The 18,618-nt window shown below is 46.3% G+C and overlaps 2 protein-coding genes across 2 annotated transcripts in view; one reads left to right on the forward strand and one right to left on the reverse strand.

The window, feature by feature from the left end:
- Positions 1-7,632, reverse strand: part of XPO7 (exportin 7) — a 170,789-nt gene extending 163,157 nt beyond the window's left edge. The window contains 1 exon segment of the mRNA XM_075346454.1: positions 7,555-7,632. Within this exon segment, the coding sequence (XP_075202569.1) occupies positions 7,555-7,572 (18 nt within the window). The 5' untranslated portion in view covers positions 7,573-7,632.
- A 141-nt stretch (positions 7,633-7,773) lies between these two features.
- The window catches only part of DOK2 (docking protein 2), a 134,941-nt gene continuing 124,096 nt past the window's right edge, over positions 7,774-18,618 (forward strand). The window contains exons 1-2 of the mRNA XM_075343056.1: positions 7,774-7,856; positions 17,117-17,293. Of these exons, the coding sequence (XP_075199171.1) occupies positions 17,231-17,293 (63 nt within the window). The 5' untranslated portion in view covers positions 7,774-7,856; positions 17,117-17,230. The remainder of the gene's footprint in view (positions 7,857-17,116; positions 17,294-18,618) is intronic.

Genomic DNA, 18,618 nt, shown 5'->3' on the forward strand with positions numbered 1-18,618 from the left:
TTGGGGGTGTGAAATCCTGGTGACAGATTCCCTTTAAAGTTGAACCACCACCAGTGCAATGTTTATGACATATACTTTAAAGGGGGTGTCTAGACAGAACCTATTGATGTCCTGTTCATAAGATGGGATCAGATTGACGAGGGTCCGACACGAATCAATGCTTGCAGATCTATTCCTTGTGTAGAAGAAGCTGCTGGATCCTGCAGAACAGCTGCGAAAACTCTTGAGTGGCAACTGCTATGTATCCTATATATGCTGCTATGTTTAACAGTGAAGGAACGGAGGGGGAGCCACAGCAAGAGGGGTGTCCGCCGAGAGAGGAGTGCACGTGCGCACATACACACACCTGTGCACTCACTAACCTAGTTTGCTTGCTGCGGATGGTGCTGTAGTGGTACAGTGTATATAAGGTATAAATGCTATTTACCTGCAGGTTTAGGGAAAACGTACATCTATGTAGATTGCTGATTGGAGCAGTGGCTATAGGAAGAAATTGAAGTTATATCCTCCCTGCAGCCACTCGCTTCCAGTCATTGAGTAGGTGCGGGGAGCAGATATAGTCACAGTTGACTATACAGGTAACATGGCTGAAATCATTCTTCGACACTTTGATTGACAGCCTTTACTGCAGAGTTTGCGTGCACTGAGCAGACTGTCAATACAATGCTTGACAGTGAATACAGCAGTGTTACCTACTTACGCCGCGCTCACATCAGCGGTATTTTGCTGCAGGGCCTGATGCGGTACAAATGCGTTTCAGCTTCATTCATTTCCTATGGAATCATGACAACATGCGGTGCATGTGACCGCATCCCGCCACGACTCCATTGGAGGTGAATTGAGCTGAAACGAATTTGTACCGGATCCGGCCCTGCAGCAAAATACCGCTGATGTGACCGGCGCCTTAGTGAGTGATAACTATATCTGTTCCCTGCGCTGCCCCAATGACTGCAAGTCAGCGGCTGCAGAGAGGATAACTTCAATTTCTCCCTGTAGCCGCTACTCCAGTAAGGCAGTTACACAGGATTCAAAGGGAACCTGTCACTCATGCTGTATATGCCATAAATCAGAGCCTGGCAGCATGATTGCACATGGGAGCCACGGTACTGCCACGGTGCGGGCGAGCGCAGTTATTCCCCCCCCCCTCCTCTGTTGAACTTAATGGAGAATATTAACAAATTTGTGATTGATTTTTGTAAAAAAAAAAAAATTGGAGATCAAATCAACAAGTGGAGATTTCTGCAGCTTATGAGTAAAAATATAGAAAAATTGAAAAGTCACAAAAAAACAACAAAACAATAAAAAAAAACATTGTCGGGGAGGAACAAATACAGTAAACACAAGACAAACAGACAAAAACAGATGTAATCTTCTGGATGTGGCGGAGCGAGCAGGGGATGACAGTCACATGCCGGCGTCACGCATACTCCTACATTTGTAATTAGGTGTGACGTCAGGACAGGACGAAGCGGGCAGAATGTGAGAAGAGGGAAGCCCGGAGGGTGTGCGCCCTGTGATAAGGGGACGGGAGGGGAATAGGTGCACAGAAGGGGGAGATCTGCCTCCCCGAGATAACGCCGCGCTGGTACACTGTGACGCAGCACTCTGTCCTACAAACGCCGTTACTATTGTGAAAACGTGGCTCCCACAGCTAGAGCATGCTGGGAGTTGTAGTTCCACAGGTTGATGACCACTTTGGGGCAGGGGGTGCAATAATACGGAAGGACTGGAAAAATGGGCACAGATTGGGGAGAGGACTTTGCAAAACCACATGTACACTGGGTACCGCTGCCGAATGCAGCACACCAAAGGGGAAATTTCCCTTTTTAAAGAACTCTCATAGACATCAATGGGAACAAGTGACAAACTACTGGCTCTCAGATAACTGGAAGATCTAAGTCCCCAGAGATGGGCGAAATACAGAGGACCGCAGAAGCAAATGGGATTATTTTAGAGTCCGGGCAACAGCGCCCGGCTGCTGGGATCTGTCCGTACCCATAGGAGCCAACGGGCCCCCACGACTGAAACCCATTTAAAAACAGGCGATCACTATTAGATCTGCGGGGATCCAAATCTCAGCACCAGTATGACTGTGCCCGTCTATCAGATCGGTGGCGGTCCAAGTGTTCACTAGCCATCGGTTTTCTGATTAAAGGTCCCGTTCACTATGGAGCAGGCACACCTCTGCTAATTAGTAATATCTAAGCATAGGTCAACTTTTTTTTTGCAGTCTCAGAGAACCCAAAAAAACCCACTGGACTGATTGTCCAACCCCCCCCAAAAAAACGAAAGGTTTTCCTATACTGATGACGGATCCTTAGGTGATCGCTGTGGGATCAGCCGTGGACGGATGTAAATGGAGCCACATAGCACAACACTGCATAGTGGCTGTTCTCAGGTACTGCAGCTCCGCTCCTATTCACATCAATAGGACACGTGGCAATGTGAGCAGGGGCAGGGGACATGGTCGCCTTCCTTTGGGGCTCTAACATGCATAATCGTCTCCACAATCGGCTATAAAGTGACAGGAGCCGTCATCTGCTCATTAGCTCAGGAGGGGACATAAATGACCACCACTTGGCTGAGAAGAAGCAAAACCAATCCTGGTCTCCGCTGAGGACAGAAGTGTCTCCCGTAATCTCACATTTAGTAGCGGAGCTGCACTCCTCTGACCCCGGCCTCCACCCTCCTTATCTCATCACTTTTTTTTTTTTTACTTCATCTTTCGTCTTTAAAAATCAAACAGGACCCGTCCTCCTCCCTCCGCCCCGGCCGCCAATGAGAGGCCGCACCAGGCTCTTTAAATGTACACAACAACTGGCGAGGAGGCCAAGCACAAAAATGCCCAAACCCTAAAGCGGATGGGACTTTTTTTTATGTAAATGCATTGTATTTGGAGCTTTTTTCCAAATGGTATCCCTAAAAAAAAAGTAACAATTTTGGGCTTTGTTTCCCAGCACTTTCTACTTTGATGTGGCCTAAGACTCTAAGTCCATTGAGAGGAGCTCAGAAAAAAAATAAAATAAACAACGTACAAACTCCCTGTCAGAACCAGCTCACTGACAGGTTCTCAGTTAACTCATTCTGCAGCCAGCAATAAAGAGTATAAGTTCACACAGTGCGTTTTTCGCGGCGTTTTTGGCCTCAAAACTGCATGACTTTGCTTCCCCAGCAAAGTCTATGAGTTTTCATTTTTGCTGTCCGCACACAACTTTTTTTTTAAGCTGCGTTTTTGAGCTTAAAAAAACAAAACAAAAAAAAACGGACATGTCAATTCTTTCCTGCGTTTTTGCCCCATGCAATGCATTGGAAAAACGCAGAGATCAAAAACGCAGCAAAAAACGCACCAAATCACGGTAAAAAACGCATGCGTTTTTTGCCGCGGGTGCGTTTTTAGCGGCCAAAAACGCAGCGTCAAAAAAACACAGCGTGTGCACATACCCTAAGGCTATGTGCCCACGCTGAGGAAAATGCGCGGATTTTGCCGCGGATTTCTCGCAGAAAAGCCGCGGATTTTCGAAAATCTGCAGCAGCGGCACTTCCAAGCCATTTCAATGGCATTTTGGAAATGCTGTGTCCATGCTGCGGATTTGCCGCGGATTTTGATCCGGAAAAATCTGCAGCATGTCAATTATTGTTGCGGATTTTGATCCGGATTTTGGCTATAGAATGGGGGAAAAAAAATAAAAAATCTGCATCAAAATCCGCGGCAATTCCGAGGTAAATCCGCGGCAAAAAAAAGGTGCGGATTTGCCACGAAAGTCGCGGATTTTCATGCAGAAAAATCCGCAGCAACATTCTACCGTGGACACATAGCCTAAGAGGTTGTAGAAGGCAAACGGGGCGACCCCATGCAGACTGACACAACCAGTGATTTTTTTTTTATGATACCAGACAAGGGTTAATAATTGTCTCCATCATAAACACATCAGGTGATCTGCAAACAAGGTGACAAAAAACAAAAAAAAAAAAAAAATCACTATTTTCCCTATAGATGCAGAAAATCCACAGGTAAAAAAACAAAAACAAAAAAAACAACAAAATCCGCACATGACTATCAAAGACGAATACTATGAAGTTTCAAAAACAAAGCAACTTTATAAAAAAAAAGTATCTAAAAATAGACAAAAAAAGTTATAAAAAAGCAAGTAAGCTAATCAGTGTAGATATGCTGCAATATTGAAAAATGAAGGTGTGAATGGAGCCTTAGGGTGTAGTGACACGGATGTATGGCCAAAGGTTACGGAATAATGCTGCTACACTGCTCAATGACATCACATTATGACCCCCTAAGGTACCGCGGCCACAACAGGTATGCTGTGAAAAAAGTTGGATTTTTAGCACCTTGCACTCATCTTGCAGGCGGCAATGTCACCCCATTCACCTTCATTATTCCAGAGTGTAGCACTGGCACTCAGCGAGCTTTGGCTGTGAGAACTGTGCTGTGGTCATGTAGCTCCAGGGTTGGAGGGTCGGGGTCAAACCCATCATGTCTGCTTCCGGCTATAGTCAGTGATTGCTACTAGTCATGAGGGGGCACTACCATGCTCGGGTGCTTGGTACTCGTAACTAGTGATGAGCGGGCACTACCATGCTCGGGTGCTTGGTACTCGTAACTAGTGATGAGCGGGCACTACCATGCTCAGGTGCTCTGTACTTGTAACTAGTGATGAGTGGGCACTACCATGCTCCGGTGCTCAGTACTCGTAACTAGTGATGAGTGGGCACTACCATGCTCGGGTGCTCGGTACTCGTAACTAGTGATGAGTGGGCACTACCATGCTGAGGTGCTCAGTACTCGTAACTAGTGATGAGCGGGCACTACCATGCTCGGGTGCTCTGTACTTGTAACTAGTGATGAGCGAGCACTACCATGCTCAGGTGCTCTGTACTTGTAACTAGTGATGAGCGGGCACTACCATGCTCAGGTGCTCTGTACTTGTAACTAGTGATGAGCGGGCACTACCATGCTCAGGTGCTCTGTACTTGTAACTAGTGATGAGCGGGCACTACCATGCTCCGGTGCTCAGTACTCGTAACTAGTGATGAGTGGGCACTACCATGCTGAGGTGCTCAGTACTCGTAACTAGTGATGAGCGGGCACTACCATGCTCCGGTGCTCAGTACTCGTAACTAGTGATGAGCGGGCACTACCATGCTCGGGTGTTCAGTACTCGTAACTAGTGATGAGCGGGCACTACCATGCTCGGGTGCTCGGTACTCGTAACTAGTGATGAGCGGGCACTACCATGCTCGGGTGCTCGGTACTCGTAACTAGTGATGAGCGAGCACTACCATGCTCTGGTGCTCAGTACTCGTAACTAGTGATGAGCGGGCACTACCATGCTCGGGTGCTCGGTACTCGTAACTAGTGATGAGCGGGCACTACCATGCTCTGGTGCTCAGTACTCGTAACTAGTGATGAGCGGGCACTACCATGCTCGGGTGCTCAGTACTCGTAACTAGTGATGAGCGAGCACTACCATGCTCGGGTGCTCGGTACTCGTAACTAGTGATGAGCGGGCACTACCATGCTCGGGTGCTCGGTACTCGTAACTAGTGATGAGTGAGCACTACCATGCTCGGGTGCTCAGTACTCGTAACTAGTGATGAGCGGGCACTACCATGCTCGGCACTTGTAATGAGCAGTTGGACGCTAGGATGAGCTTGCTTCATGTGCCGAGTATGATGGAAGTCAATGAGAACGCGAGCATTTTTCCATAAAATCCTCCATTATACTCGGGTACTCAAGTCGCGCCCCTTTGATCATCCTACTGCTGGTTACAAGACCCGAGCATGGTAGTGCCCACTCATCACTATTCGCTACCTCTCGCATTGTACATTACTGGTGCGTACAAGTGAATATTTTCGGCTGGGTGCACACAGACCCATTACAGAGGTTCCCCGTGGCCCTCACCCTTGTGTACGGTCAGCCGGTATCACTCCCAGCCCTATTCGGTAGCTCGGTGCAGTGATGGCTGCCGCATCACCTCCCGCTGCAAAATCATTAACATCGCAACGTCAACGCCACAACTAACGACGCTGACTGCGGTCGCACAAAAACGTGCTGTTTTCAAGATGCTGGTGACAATGCGCCGACTGTCACCAGCTCCAATGGAGCAAAAAATGGCCGATATCTCCAATAAAGTAACTTTCTATATTTCTTTTCATTGAATAAAAATCACACGGCAAAAGTTCTGCTGACGCGTTCCGGCTTCAAAAAAAAAGAGTAACAATGGAACTTTCTTGAACTGAAACGCGTCAACAGAACTTTTATCCCTGTGATGATTTTTGATTCCGGGATCCACGTCTGGAGGTGAACAGATATTACTCCTTGGGTTATAGTCACTAGCGGCATTATAATAGCACCACATGGCGGTCCTACACCACACGTCAGCCCCGATACAGGCAGCCACGCTCGATCCGCGCTATGCCGCAAACACTATGGAGCTGTTCAGATTTACAAAGTTTTTTGCTTTTTTACAGATGGAGCATCTGATCCCACCATGCCCCAAAAACAAGAAAAAAGGGAAAAAAATATCCGTTATTGATCAAATGCTGTAGGAAAAAAAACCCAAAAAAGACAGCGCATAAAAGTGTAACGGGGAAGAGACGACTAACTTTTCTTTTTTTTTTTTACATACAAGAAAAGCTGATGAAGACGGACGGAGTGTTGAAAAAAAATGGCCATCTGGATGAGGCGATGAAGAGGTCGTCCTTCAGAAGAGTTTTTCCTATAAGCTGTCTGTAGCGTAAAAGAAAATCAAACTGCGCTGTTCTCCTCCTCCCCGGGTCCGGTGCAGTCTCCCAGTGTCTGCAGTGCTGATGGTCACGTCATGGTCAGTGAGCTCAGTAGCGCTGGCGGCCATCATCTCTAGCAGACGGGCAGAGCTCACTGATTGGCTGCAGGGCTGTTGACGTGACGACCAGAACAGGCACCAGGACTCTGTTTTGGACCCGGGGAGGGGGAGCAAAGAACTGTTTGTTTTTTTTGGACTAATAATGGACCATCCCCTTTAAAAAATTTTTGGAGCGGCAGAAGGTTATGATTGGGGGCTGGGCACAGCGGCATCGGTCACGTGATCATACACGACATCCAATTGGGTAGATTCTCGGTGCAGGCGGTTTTGCCGCCATAATCGGCGATGGACGCAGCCGGCGACCCGGTGACGTTACAGGTATTTTTTGCTAAAATGGTTTTAATTTTAATGGAGTGACCAAAGCGAGCGCAAAAGGGAAACAGAGTGGTGTCCCTCTGTAACTCTGCAGGGCAGGAGCATGGCAGGGGGGACAGAGGGGGCTGCCCTGCACCAGATCTCCATGTGATCCAGTGCCCAGGGCTGCCCTGCACTCACCCACACACATGCAGCCCCCTGTGTTTATGTACACACTGCACAGTCTGCAGGCCTCAGCCTCCTGCCACCCTGTGCTGCCACCCCAGCACCCAGCACCTCGCCACACCGGGCCCAGCAACAGCTCCCGGGGGCCCCCTCGGTGCCCATCTGCTGCCCCCTCTCCCCACTCCTTCAGCACATCCTCAGGGTCCCCCCTCACCTGCACAGGATCCGCCATCTTGCTCCATTCATGCTCCTCTGTCCCCCCCGAGGAACAATCTACGCATGCGCAACCGCTCACAGCGCCCACTGCGCATGCGCGCTCAGGGATCCCCGCAACCATAGACAACAGAGGAGGGGCTGAAGGCGCGCAGCCGCCATATTGCTTAGGAGTGAAGCCTCCGGGCGGACATGTTGGTAAAGGGCGCGTGAGGGGAAAGCGACATCTTTGTCGAGGGAACTGAGGAATGTCACAGAAGATAAACCTCCCGAGCCGCCTGTGTACTGAAGCTAACGAGGCAGGTAAAAGCTGCCATGTTGGTTGAGGAAATGTAAAAAAAAAAAAAATAATCGGATCCATCTTGTAGGGAACCGGCGCCATCTTGGAAACTGAGGGAAATGACAGGAAAGGAGATGATTAATATTAATGTCTATTTCTGACGAATGTAATAGCTGTGAAGTTGTACAGACACACGTGGGGCTGTGCTTTAGGCCAGACAGTGACACACACATATATATATACACATACACACACACACATACACACACACACACATATATATATATATATATATATATATATATATATATATATATATATATATATATATATATAAACAAAAAAAACCTCTATTTGTCCTTCCTCATGCTCGGGTGCAGATTCTTCAGCATTTTATTTATATTCATTTTTATTTTGACTGAAAATGAAAAAAAACAAACCAAAATGATCCTGTAGTTTTTCTTTTTTTTTATTACATAATGTTATGGAATTCAGTTAAGAAAGTTTTAATTTTTTGCACAACAAAGGCATATTTGTCTGGTGCCATTTTTTTTTATTATAGCATTTTTTTCTTAATAAATCCTTTTTAATTTTTTTTTTATGTTAAAGGGGTTTTCCAATCAGCCACTTCTCCAATCTCATTATTTTTGGCTTCTGACAGGGGCGTACTGATCGCGGTACAGGGGGCCCGCCAGCTCCAGCGCCTGTTTCAACTAGGTGTGTGTCCGAGGGCGCGCATCCAGCTAAAATACATTGCAGCACAGAGACTCGATGGGTCCATGCACTGTAATGTGCCGCCCGCCAATTAAGGCTATGAATAGTCACTGCTCTCCCCATAATCCAAGGTGAGGGGAGCAGAGAATATGCCAGCATCGGCAGATGACCATGCTGTGGGTGCACAGTGATGTCATGCGCTGCGCCACTTACACACTGTCCAGTTGTGGCATGCCATCATCAGAGGAGGACACCGGAGGAGCAGGGGGAAGTTGCATATAATCGTTTGGTTTTTTACTGCGTGCGGCGTCCACGGATATCATATGTACAGTACCAGGATGCAGCCAGGATGGGGACATAAACCAGGCTGTGAACATTATGGGGACATGTATACCATGAGAAAGAGCCATTATGGGGACATGCATACCAGGATGGGGCCAGTATGGGGACATGTATACCGGGATGGGGCTATTATAGGGACATGTATACCAGGTTGGGGTTATTATGGGGACATCTATATGAGGATGGGGTCATGAAGGGGATATGTATACCAGGATGGGGACATAAACCAGACTGAGAACATTATGGGGACACGTATACCAGGATAGTGCCAGTATGGGGACATATGTACTGGGATGGCACCATTATGGGGACATGTATATCAGGCTGGGGTCATTATGGGGACATCTATATGAGGATGGCCCCATGAAGGAGACATCTATACCAGGATGGGGACAAAAACCAGGCTGGGAACTTTATGGGGATATGTATACCAGAAGAGAGCCTTTATGGGGACATGTATACAAGAAGAGAGCCTTTATGGGGACATGTATACAAGGAGAGAGCCTTTATGGGGACATGTATACCTGGATCGGGCACTCAGGAAATAAAAAAAACTAAGTAAAAATAAAAAAAAATAATAAATATAGCTGGCGCTATACTTACCTCTTCAGCGCGGCTGTAAATGCTCCCACGGCCATTCATTCTTCTTCTGGGGCCACTCATTAGGCTCATGCATATTTACTGCTTCTCCTGCCCACTGGCGTCTGTGATTGGTTGCAGTCAGACAGCGTCCCTAACCTGTGTGACATCCTGTCTGACGCTTCCAATCACAGCCGCTGTCTGCGGGTTTATACCGTACAGTAAAAATTAAAAAAAATTGGCATAGGGTCCCCCCATATTATGATACCCAGCACAGATAAAGCATATGGCTACAGGCTGCAGCCCCCAGCTGTGCGCTTATCTTGGCTGTGTATCAAACTAAGAGGAACCAGCTTAATGCGGCTTTTTTTCTTTTTTTTTTTAATTATTTAAATAATTAAAAAAAAAAAACAGTGTGCAGTCCCCCCAATTTTGATACCCAGCCATGATAAAGCCCGATAACTGAGGGCTGGTATTCTCAGGCTAGGGAGACCCATGGTTATTGGGAGCCCCCAGCCTAAAAATAGCAGCCTGCAGCTGCCCAGAATTGTAGCATCTTTTAGATCCCAGCACTTTACTCAGCTCTTCGCGATTGCCTTGGTGCATTGGCAATCGGGGTAATAAGGAGTTAATGGCAGCCCACAGCTGCAACTAAGCCCTAGATTAGTAATGGGTAGGGTCTATGAGAACCCCCTATTACTAATATGTAAGTGAAAATAAGTAAACACAAACACCAAAAAAATCCTTTGTGGAATAAAAGACAAAAAACCCCACCCTGTTTCAGCACTTTATTAACCCCCAAAACACCCCTGAAGGTCCCATGTAATCCACACAAAGTCCCACGACAATTAGAGCTTTGCTACATCTGATTCACATTCCAAAGTACAACTTGTCGCACAAAAAAACAAGCCTTCATGTGGCTATATTGACCGAAAAATTAAAAAAGCTATGGCTCTTATAAGAAGGGGAGGAAAATACTAAAAGTATACTAATTGGGCCCCAAGTCCCAGGAATATTATCAAGCAGTAAATAGTTCAATTATTCCAAAATTGTAAATTTTTATTATTAGATTAAAGGTAACATACCACCAACGTGCATATACAGGTATAAGTAAATGACAAATCCGGTCACTTGCATATAAACAAAGAGACAAAATGTACAATGAACATATACAATTGTCCGAAGTGAGGGTTCACATGAAAGGGATGAAGTCAGAGCCCAGACTTATCTTTGGGACCACACACAATGGTTCAGGCAGCGCCACATAGTATGGAAGGAAGATTTCAGTCCATATAAATCCAAAGAGGTATATAGAGGTGCTCTCCAACAAATCCCTTTTTATTGATGAAAGTGAGCCGTCAACTTCATTGAAAATGGATTATCTCCACCCCAACGCGTTTCCCCATACAAAAAACGTATGGTTCATCAGGAGGCTAAAAGATAAATACACTATATCAGCAACCAAGTGACTTACAATAACACAAACAATTTAAAAGTGCACCACATGTGGTATGGAACATGTGATAATTAACAATAAGGTACTTGCCCAAAGAGATATGGTATCAGATATGCAGGTCCATGGCGCCATCAGCAGGGATCCATAGCAGACAGACAATGCTGTAGGTATATTGCTGCCACAGTCCAGGGCGAGGCGTCATGGAGCTGCATATCACAGTGGATTTAAATAGCCAGAAACAGCTGGGTGTAATCAATTAATTATGCAGATGTCATCCTCCCTGCAGGTGCACATGTCCAATATACTACGGGCATTATGCACAGACAGGGTCTGGCCACACCAGCATTCAAGGCGGTCCCGCACCGCCATTAGTATCACAGGCGCGCACGCCCAGGATCTCCTAGGCAACGCGCACGCCTAGACGGAGGCCACAATCAGCCAGCCAGTGCGCATGCCCGGGATCTCCCAGGCAACGCACATACACAACTGGCGGCCGAGCGGCACCACATTGATTCCAAGCGCGCATGCCCAGGATTTCCTAGGCAGCGCGCACACATAGACAGAGACCCGGCGGCGCCCATTCAGACCGCAAGAGCGCATGTCCGGGATCTCCCAGGCAACGCACGCACACAAATGGCGGTCCAGCGGCACCACTTTGAGCCTAATAGCGCATGCGCGGGACCCCTAATGTCAAAGCACCATAATTAGATGGAATAGATCATATAATCCTACTGAAAAATTACCACACACACGCAGTAATATGTAGGAGATATTTAATATCAACCTTTTCAGCATATCGCTGCATTACTACCTAGAATAAACAATTTAAAGTACCGTTCCCAGCCAATTTAATGCTGGGCATTAATAAATATAGATAGTATAGATAGTAAATGAATACATTTACAGATACAGATGCCATGACAATTGGGGTCCCCGCTTACAACGCTAGGCATAGATATTAAATATTTTTAATACAATGATATATAACATAATGTACTGTAGTATAGATATAAGAAGTTAATATATACAATGTAGCCTATATTGACACCCATTACTGATAAGCGGACAAATTGATAAATGAAAAAACTCCACTCTCAAACATATCAACAAATGCACCCAGATGTACCCCCCATATACCCATTGGGAAAGTACATCTGGAGCAAAAAATCCCAAGGGCGACAATTTCTATATGTATTGGCCATCAATATGGCTCCATCCCTCTAAAGAGAAGGGTCTTCCAAAGTAAGGCATAGGGACTATCCAAAACAATTTAGGATTCCACTCAACACTAAGTGGGAAGGAAGCAAGAAAAGGAAAGCTGTTCATTAAGCCCTCTCGGAGCCAATGAACCCATTTTAAAGATCCATGCTGATTCTTTTTGCAATAATACCCTATCGAAATCGCCTCCCCTAGGGCTAGGTCTGACCACCTACAAAACCGAAAACCGAACATGAGTTACATCGCCACAATGAGCCGTATTAATGTGACGAGAAATTGGCGTATCTCGCCCATTTCGGATGTCCGAAAGATGTTCACCAACCCGCCTCCGGAGTTCTCTTAAGGTCTTACCAATATAGTCCATAGGACACGTACAGGTAGTCCTATAGACAACTCCGGAGGTTTTGCAGTTACTAAAGTCACGCAGAAAGAAAATTCTTCCTGTAGCTGCACTAGTCACCCTTTTACATTGTTCCATGGAACCGCAGTACTTACAATTGCCACAGCGGAACATTCCGCAAGGATGTCTATCCAGCCAGGTTCCTGGCGACCTAGGCCCTTGGTACATGCTATGTACAAGTCTATCACCCAGAGTGCGGCCCCGTCTATGGGTAATACTTGGAGATTTAGTAATATATTTTGCCAAGTCAGGGTCAGCCCTCAGGATATTCCAGTGTTTTTTTATCACCGAAAATACCCTTTCGGACTGCACATCGAATGTACCAATGACTCGTGTAACGTTAGAATCATCCTTACGGATCCTAGGGGCCATAAGATTATGTCTATTAATATTCCTGTCATGGGCATATGATTGCTGTAAAATCCCTCTGGGATATCCACGGTCCAAAAAATGACCAAAAAGATCCGAGGCTTGGGCCTTAAAATCATTCTCCCTTGAGCAATTTCTGCGAATCCGCAGAAATTGCCCCTTTGGGATGCCCTTCCTAAGTGGGAGAGGATGATGGCTGTCCCACTTAAGAAGGGAATTAGTCGCTGTTGGTTTATGATGAGTGAGGGTATGAATATTACCCCCCTCATCTTTACATATTACCAAATCCAAAAAGGTGATGGAATTCCGATCACATGTATGGGTGAACCTTAAACCAAGAGAGTTCCTATTAAGGCCCTCAACAAACTGTTCAAACTCAAAAACAGACCCTGTCCAGAGGATGAGGATGTCATCAATGTATCGGACCCATAGTCCGATACATTGATGAGATTCCCCATCCTCCCCCCCCAAAAACTACCGTTTCCTCCCACCAGCCCAGGTACAGGTTTGCATAGCTGGGGGCACAAGGGCTTCCCATAGCTGTACCCCTGAGCTGGTGGAAGTACTGGGTATTAAATAAAAAATAATTATGGTGCAGGGTAAATGATAAGAGTTCCTCAACAAATCTGCTGTGCTTCGAACACTCAACAGCCCTAGACCTCAGAAAAAAGTTCACCGCCATGATACCCAGATCGTGAGGAATAGAGCTTTAAAGTGCCTCTACGTCAATGGAGGCCAGGATAGTATCCGGGCCTACATTGACGTCCTCTAGGATTTGTAAAAGATGTGGAATCCATGAGGAAAATACTAAAAACAGAAAATCGCCGGGGTTGAAGGGATAAAGGGGGCTGTCCGGTATCCTAGCCTATCCTTAGGCTAGGCACAGATGACCATATTTGAAATCCAAGTGCGATCTGACAAAATATGGGATTGCACCTGGACCGATGTTATTCTATGGCGCTGTGCACAAGTCCGATTTTTTTTTCTCAGACAAAGTCGGTCCGAGACAATAAAACGCAGCGTGCATGAATTACCTCTGTAAATCACATTGCACTCGGTAATCATGATGATATTCCAGTGTGATCCGATTTTTATGGACTGACAGAATGGAGAAGATGCAGAAATATTTTTTCTATCTTCTCCAAATCTGCAAAAATTGGAAAACGCTATGATCACACTCTTATCAGAATATGATTAGCGGAATTGATCTAATTTTTCCAGATGAGAAAAAAGCATTTGTCTGCACCTAGCCCCGGAATAGGTGTTAAATACCATTTTGTTGTAAGTGAGACACCCGACACCACCACAAATTAGCACCCAGTGCGGGCTGGATGTGAACAGTCACAGAACAGAACAGCTCCCTCACCTATATAGTGGTCAGAGAGAGGTACTGCAGATCCTTCTGTATTCATTTGACTAGGGGGCCACTATGCAGGTAACGGAGCTGTTCTAGTTTGAGAACATCTGTCCGGCAGTGGGAATAGCTGATTAGCAGATGTGTTGGGGGTCACACGACCGATCTAATACTGATGATCTAGCTAAGGATAAGCCATCAATATTAACGTTATGCACAACCCCTTTAAAGGGAACCAAACATCATGATTTTTGTGTATAAGGTGCAGCCAGTGCAGTACTGGCACTATCAGGCACAGTGTGTACATACCATTAGTGGGCAGCTCGGATGTGTAGGCTGTGAAATCCAAGTTTATAAAGTTTGAAAATTCATCATCTTTTTGATTGACGTGTGCCCCTTTGCTGCTAATATCCGGGTGGGTTATGCACATGTATCCCCGCCCCCCCGCCGCCTCTTCCTCTCTCCCCCTGGCTGTATGTAAATTTCTACTCTTCCGTTACACGGCGTCGGACTTAGCGCCTGCGTATAGCGCTCATCTCCGGCGCCATGTTTCTGAAGCCCACAGTATTATTGTGCATGAGAGGGCGGCGCATGCGCCCTCGCTTCTTCAGATCTGTTGTGACCGCGGGAGCGCGCGCGGTGTCACAACAAGACTGGAGAACAGCTGATCTTACCGATTAGCTGCAGCAGACGATATCGTAGCAGACGTCTGCTGCAGCTAATCGGGGTAAGATCAGCTGTTCTCCAGTCCTGTTGTGACACTGCGCGCGCTCCCGCGGTCACAACAGGCGTACATATACATAGAATATTCGTACCAAGCCAATCTTTTGGCTTATACATTTGCCGAAAAGGAGCGGCAACGTCGTTGGCGTCGCATTCGCCGTTTTTGGGTTCACCCCATTAACCAAGTGTGTAGTTCCCGTGGTGTTTTCACCACACTGTACGTGGAATTGAGGAGCCACCTGGACAAATTTTTAAATTATGTCCGCATGTCAGAAGAAATGTTTGACCATTTGGCTGAGCATGTGGCGCCTCTGATCATACAGTTAGGTCCAGAAATATTTGGACAGTGACACAATTTTCGCGAGTTGGGCTCTGCATGCCACCACATTGGATTGGAAATGAAACCTCTACAACAGAATTCAAGTGCAGATTGTAACGTTTAATTTGAAGGTTTGAAAAAAAATATCTGATAGAAATTGTAGGAATTGTCACATTTCTTTACAAACACTCCACATTTTAGGAGGTCAAAAGTAATTGGACAAATAAACCAAACCCAAACAAAATATTTTTATTTTCAATATTTTGTTGCGAATCCTTTGGAGGCAATCACTGCCTTAAGTCTGGAACCCATGGACATCACCAAACGCTGGGTTTCCTCCTTCTTAATGCTTTTCCAGGCCTTTACAGCCGCAGCCTTCAGGTCTTGCTTGTTTGTGGGTCTTTCCGTCTTAAGTCTGGATTTGAGCAAGTGAAATGCATGCTCAATTGGGTTAAGATCTGGTGATTGACTTGGCCATTGCAGAATGTTCCACTTTTTTGCACTCATGAACTCCTTGGTAGCTTTGGCTGTATGCTTGGGGTCATTGTCCATCTGTACTATGAAGCGCCGTCCGATCAACTTTGCGGCATTTGGCTGAATCTGGGCTGAAAGTATATCCCGGTACACTTCAGAATTCATCCGGCTACTCTTGTCTGCTGTTATGTAATCAATAAACACAAGTGACTCAGTGCCATTGAAAGCCATGCATGCCCATGCCATCACGTTGCCTCCACTATGTTTTACAGAGGATGTGGTATGCCTTGCATCATGTGCCGTTCCCTTTCTTCTCCAAACTTTTTTCTTCCCATCATTCTGGTACAGGTTGATCTTTGTCTCATCTGTCCATAGAATACTTTTCCAGAACTGAGCTGGCTTCATGAGGTGTTTTTCAGCAAATTTAACTCTGGCCTGTCTATTTTTGGAATTGATGAATGGTTTGCATCTAGATGTGAACCCTTTGTATTTACTTTCATGGAGTCTTCTCTTTACTGTTGACTTAGAGACAGATACACCTACTTCACTGAGAGTGTTCTGGACTTCAGTTGATGTTGTGAACGGGTTCTTCTTCACCAAAGAAAGTATGCGGCGATCATCCACCACTGTTGTCATCCGTGGACGCCCAGGCCTTTTTGGGTTCCCAAGCTCACCAGTCAATTCCTTTTTTCTCAGAATGTACCCGACTGTTGATTTTGCTACTCCAAGCATGTCTGCTATCTCTCTGATGGATTTTTTCTTTTTTTTCAGCCTCAGGATGTTCTGCTTCACCTCAATTGAGAGTTCCTTAGACCGCATGTTGTCTGGTCACAGCAACAGCTTCCAAATGCAAAACCACCCACCTGTAATCAACCCCAGACCTTTTAACTACTTCATTGATTACAGGTTAACGAGGGAGACGCCTTCAGAGTTAATTGCAGCCCTTAGAGTCCCTTGTCCAATTACTTTTGGTCCCTTGAAAAAGAGGAGGCTATGCATTACAGAGCTATGATTCCTAAACCCTTTCTCCGATTTGGATGTGAAAACTCTCATATTGCAGCTGGGAGTGTGCACTTTCAGCCCATATTATATATATAATTGTATTTCTGAACATGTTTTTGTAAACCGCTAAAATAACAAAACTTGTGTCACTGTCCAAATATTTCTGGACCTAACTGTACACCGCGACTCCTTTTGCCGGCTGGCAATTACTCCAGCAGAGTGGCTCATGATTACTCTGAGGTAAGCAAATTGTATAGTAGCATGTGTACTACCCATTATATAATATAATTGTTGTGTTGTTGGGATTGATAATTTTCTTTTTTTCTTTTACAGATTTCTTGCGACGAGAGTCCTTTACCTCCTTACATTTTCAATTTCATGTTGGAATATCTATAATATCTGGGATAGTGAACACAACCTGCCGGGGATTGTGGGAATCCATGAAGGATGAATTTCTGCCTCAGCCCACGGAACGATATTGGAGCATACGGAAGAGCGAACGACTCCCAGGTACTGATTGTTGCCGTTTCCCACCACCCAGACCACTTCCACAAACTGAAGGACCACCACTGCCCTTCGTTTGCGTTGGTGACGAGGCATTTCAATTGGACAAACATTTACTTAAACCATATTCAAGCCGTGGTTTAACACACGAGAAAAAAAAATTTAATTACCGATTAAGTCGAGCAAGGCGCATGGTAGAGGGCGCATTAGGACTCCTCACCGCTAAATGGAGAATCTTGGCAGCAGCCATCAATCTTAAAGTTGAAACTGTGGACGAAGTAATTAAAGCTTGCGTGGTGTTGCACAACTACCTTTTGGCAAATGGTGTAATTCCTGTTGACGAGGAACTTACCAACAGTCCGTTAGCACAATACAGCAACATAAGCTTCCGCAGCACTAGAGAGGTGATGGCACTTCTCCCCCAAAAATGCAATGAAAAGAGATCAAATCATCATATGTGTCTCCAAATGGTACCAATATAAACACCAGTTAGCCACAGCAACATGGAAGACTAAGGGCGGCTTTGCACACTACCACATCGCAGGTGCGATGTCGGTGGGGTCAAATCGAAAGTGACGCGCATCCGGCGTCACTTGCGATGTCGTAGTGTGTAAATCCTAGATGATACGATAAACGAGTGCAAAAGCGTCGTTATCGTATCATCGTTGCAAGCTCCGACTTTTCCATAATTTTGCTGCAGCGATGGTACAATGCTGTTCCTCGTTCCTGCGGCAGCACACATCGCTGTGTGTTACGCCGCAGGAGCGAGCAACTTCACCTTACCTGCCGCCGGCGGCTCTACGGAAGGAAGGAGGTGGGCGGGATGTTTACATCCTGCTCCTCTCCACCCCTCCGCCGCTATTGGCCGCCTGCCGTGTGACGTCGCTATGACGCCGCACGACCCGCCCCGTTAGGAAGGAGGCGGGTCGCCGGCCAGAGCGACGGTCGCAGGTCAGGTGAGTGCATGTGAAGCTGGCGTAGCGATAATTTTCGCTACGCCAGCTATCACACGATATCGTACCTGCGACGGGGGCGGGGACTATCGTGTGCGACATCGCAGCATCGGCTTGCAATGTCGCAACGTGCAAAGCCCGCCTAAGGGTACCGTCTCACTAAACGACGTACGAGCGATTCCGACCACGATACAACCTGGTCAGGATCGCTGGTACGTCGCTTCAGGGTCGCTAGTGAGCTGTCAATCAGGCAGATCTCACTAGCCACCAGCGACTCGTGTAACGATGCTGCGCTTGGTAACCAGGGTAAATATCGGGTAACTAAGCAAAGCGCTTTGCTTGGTTACCTGATATTTACCCTGGTTACCAGCGTACACC

The sequence above is a fragment of the Anomaloglossus baeobatrachus genome, chromosome 4 (assembly GCF_048569485.1).
Source record: "Anomaloglossus baeobatrachus isolate aAnoBae1 chromosome 4, aAnoBae1.hap1, whole genome shotgun sequence".
NCBI lineage: Eukaryota > Metazoa > Chordata > Amphibia > Anura > Aromobatidae > Anomaloglossus > Anomaloglossus baeobatrachus.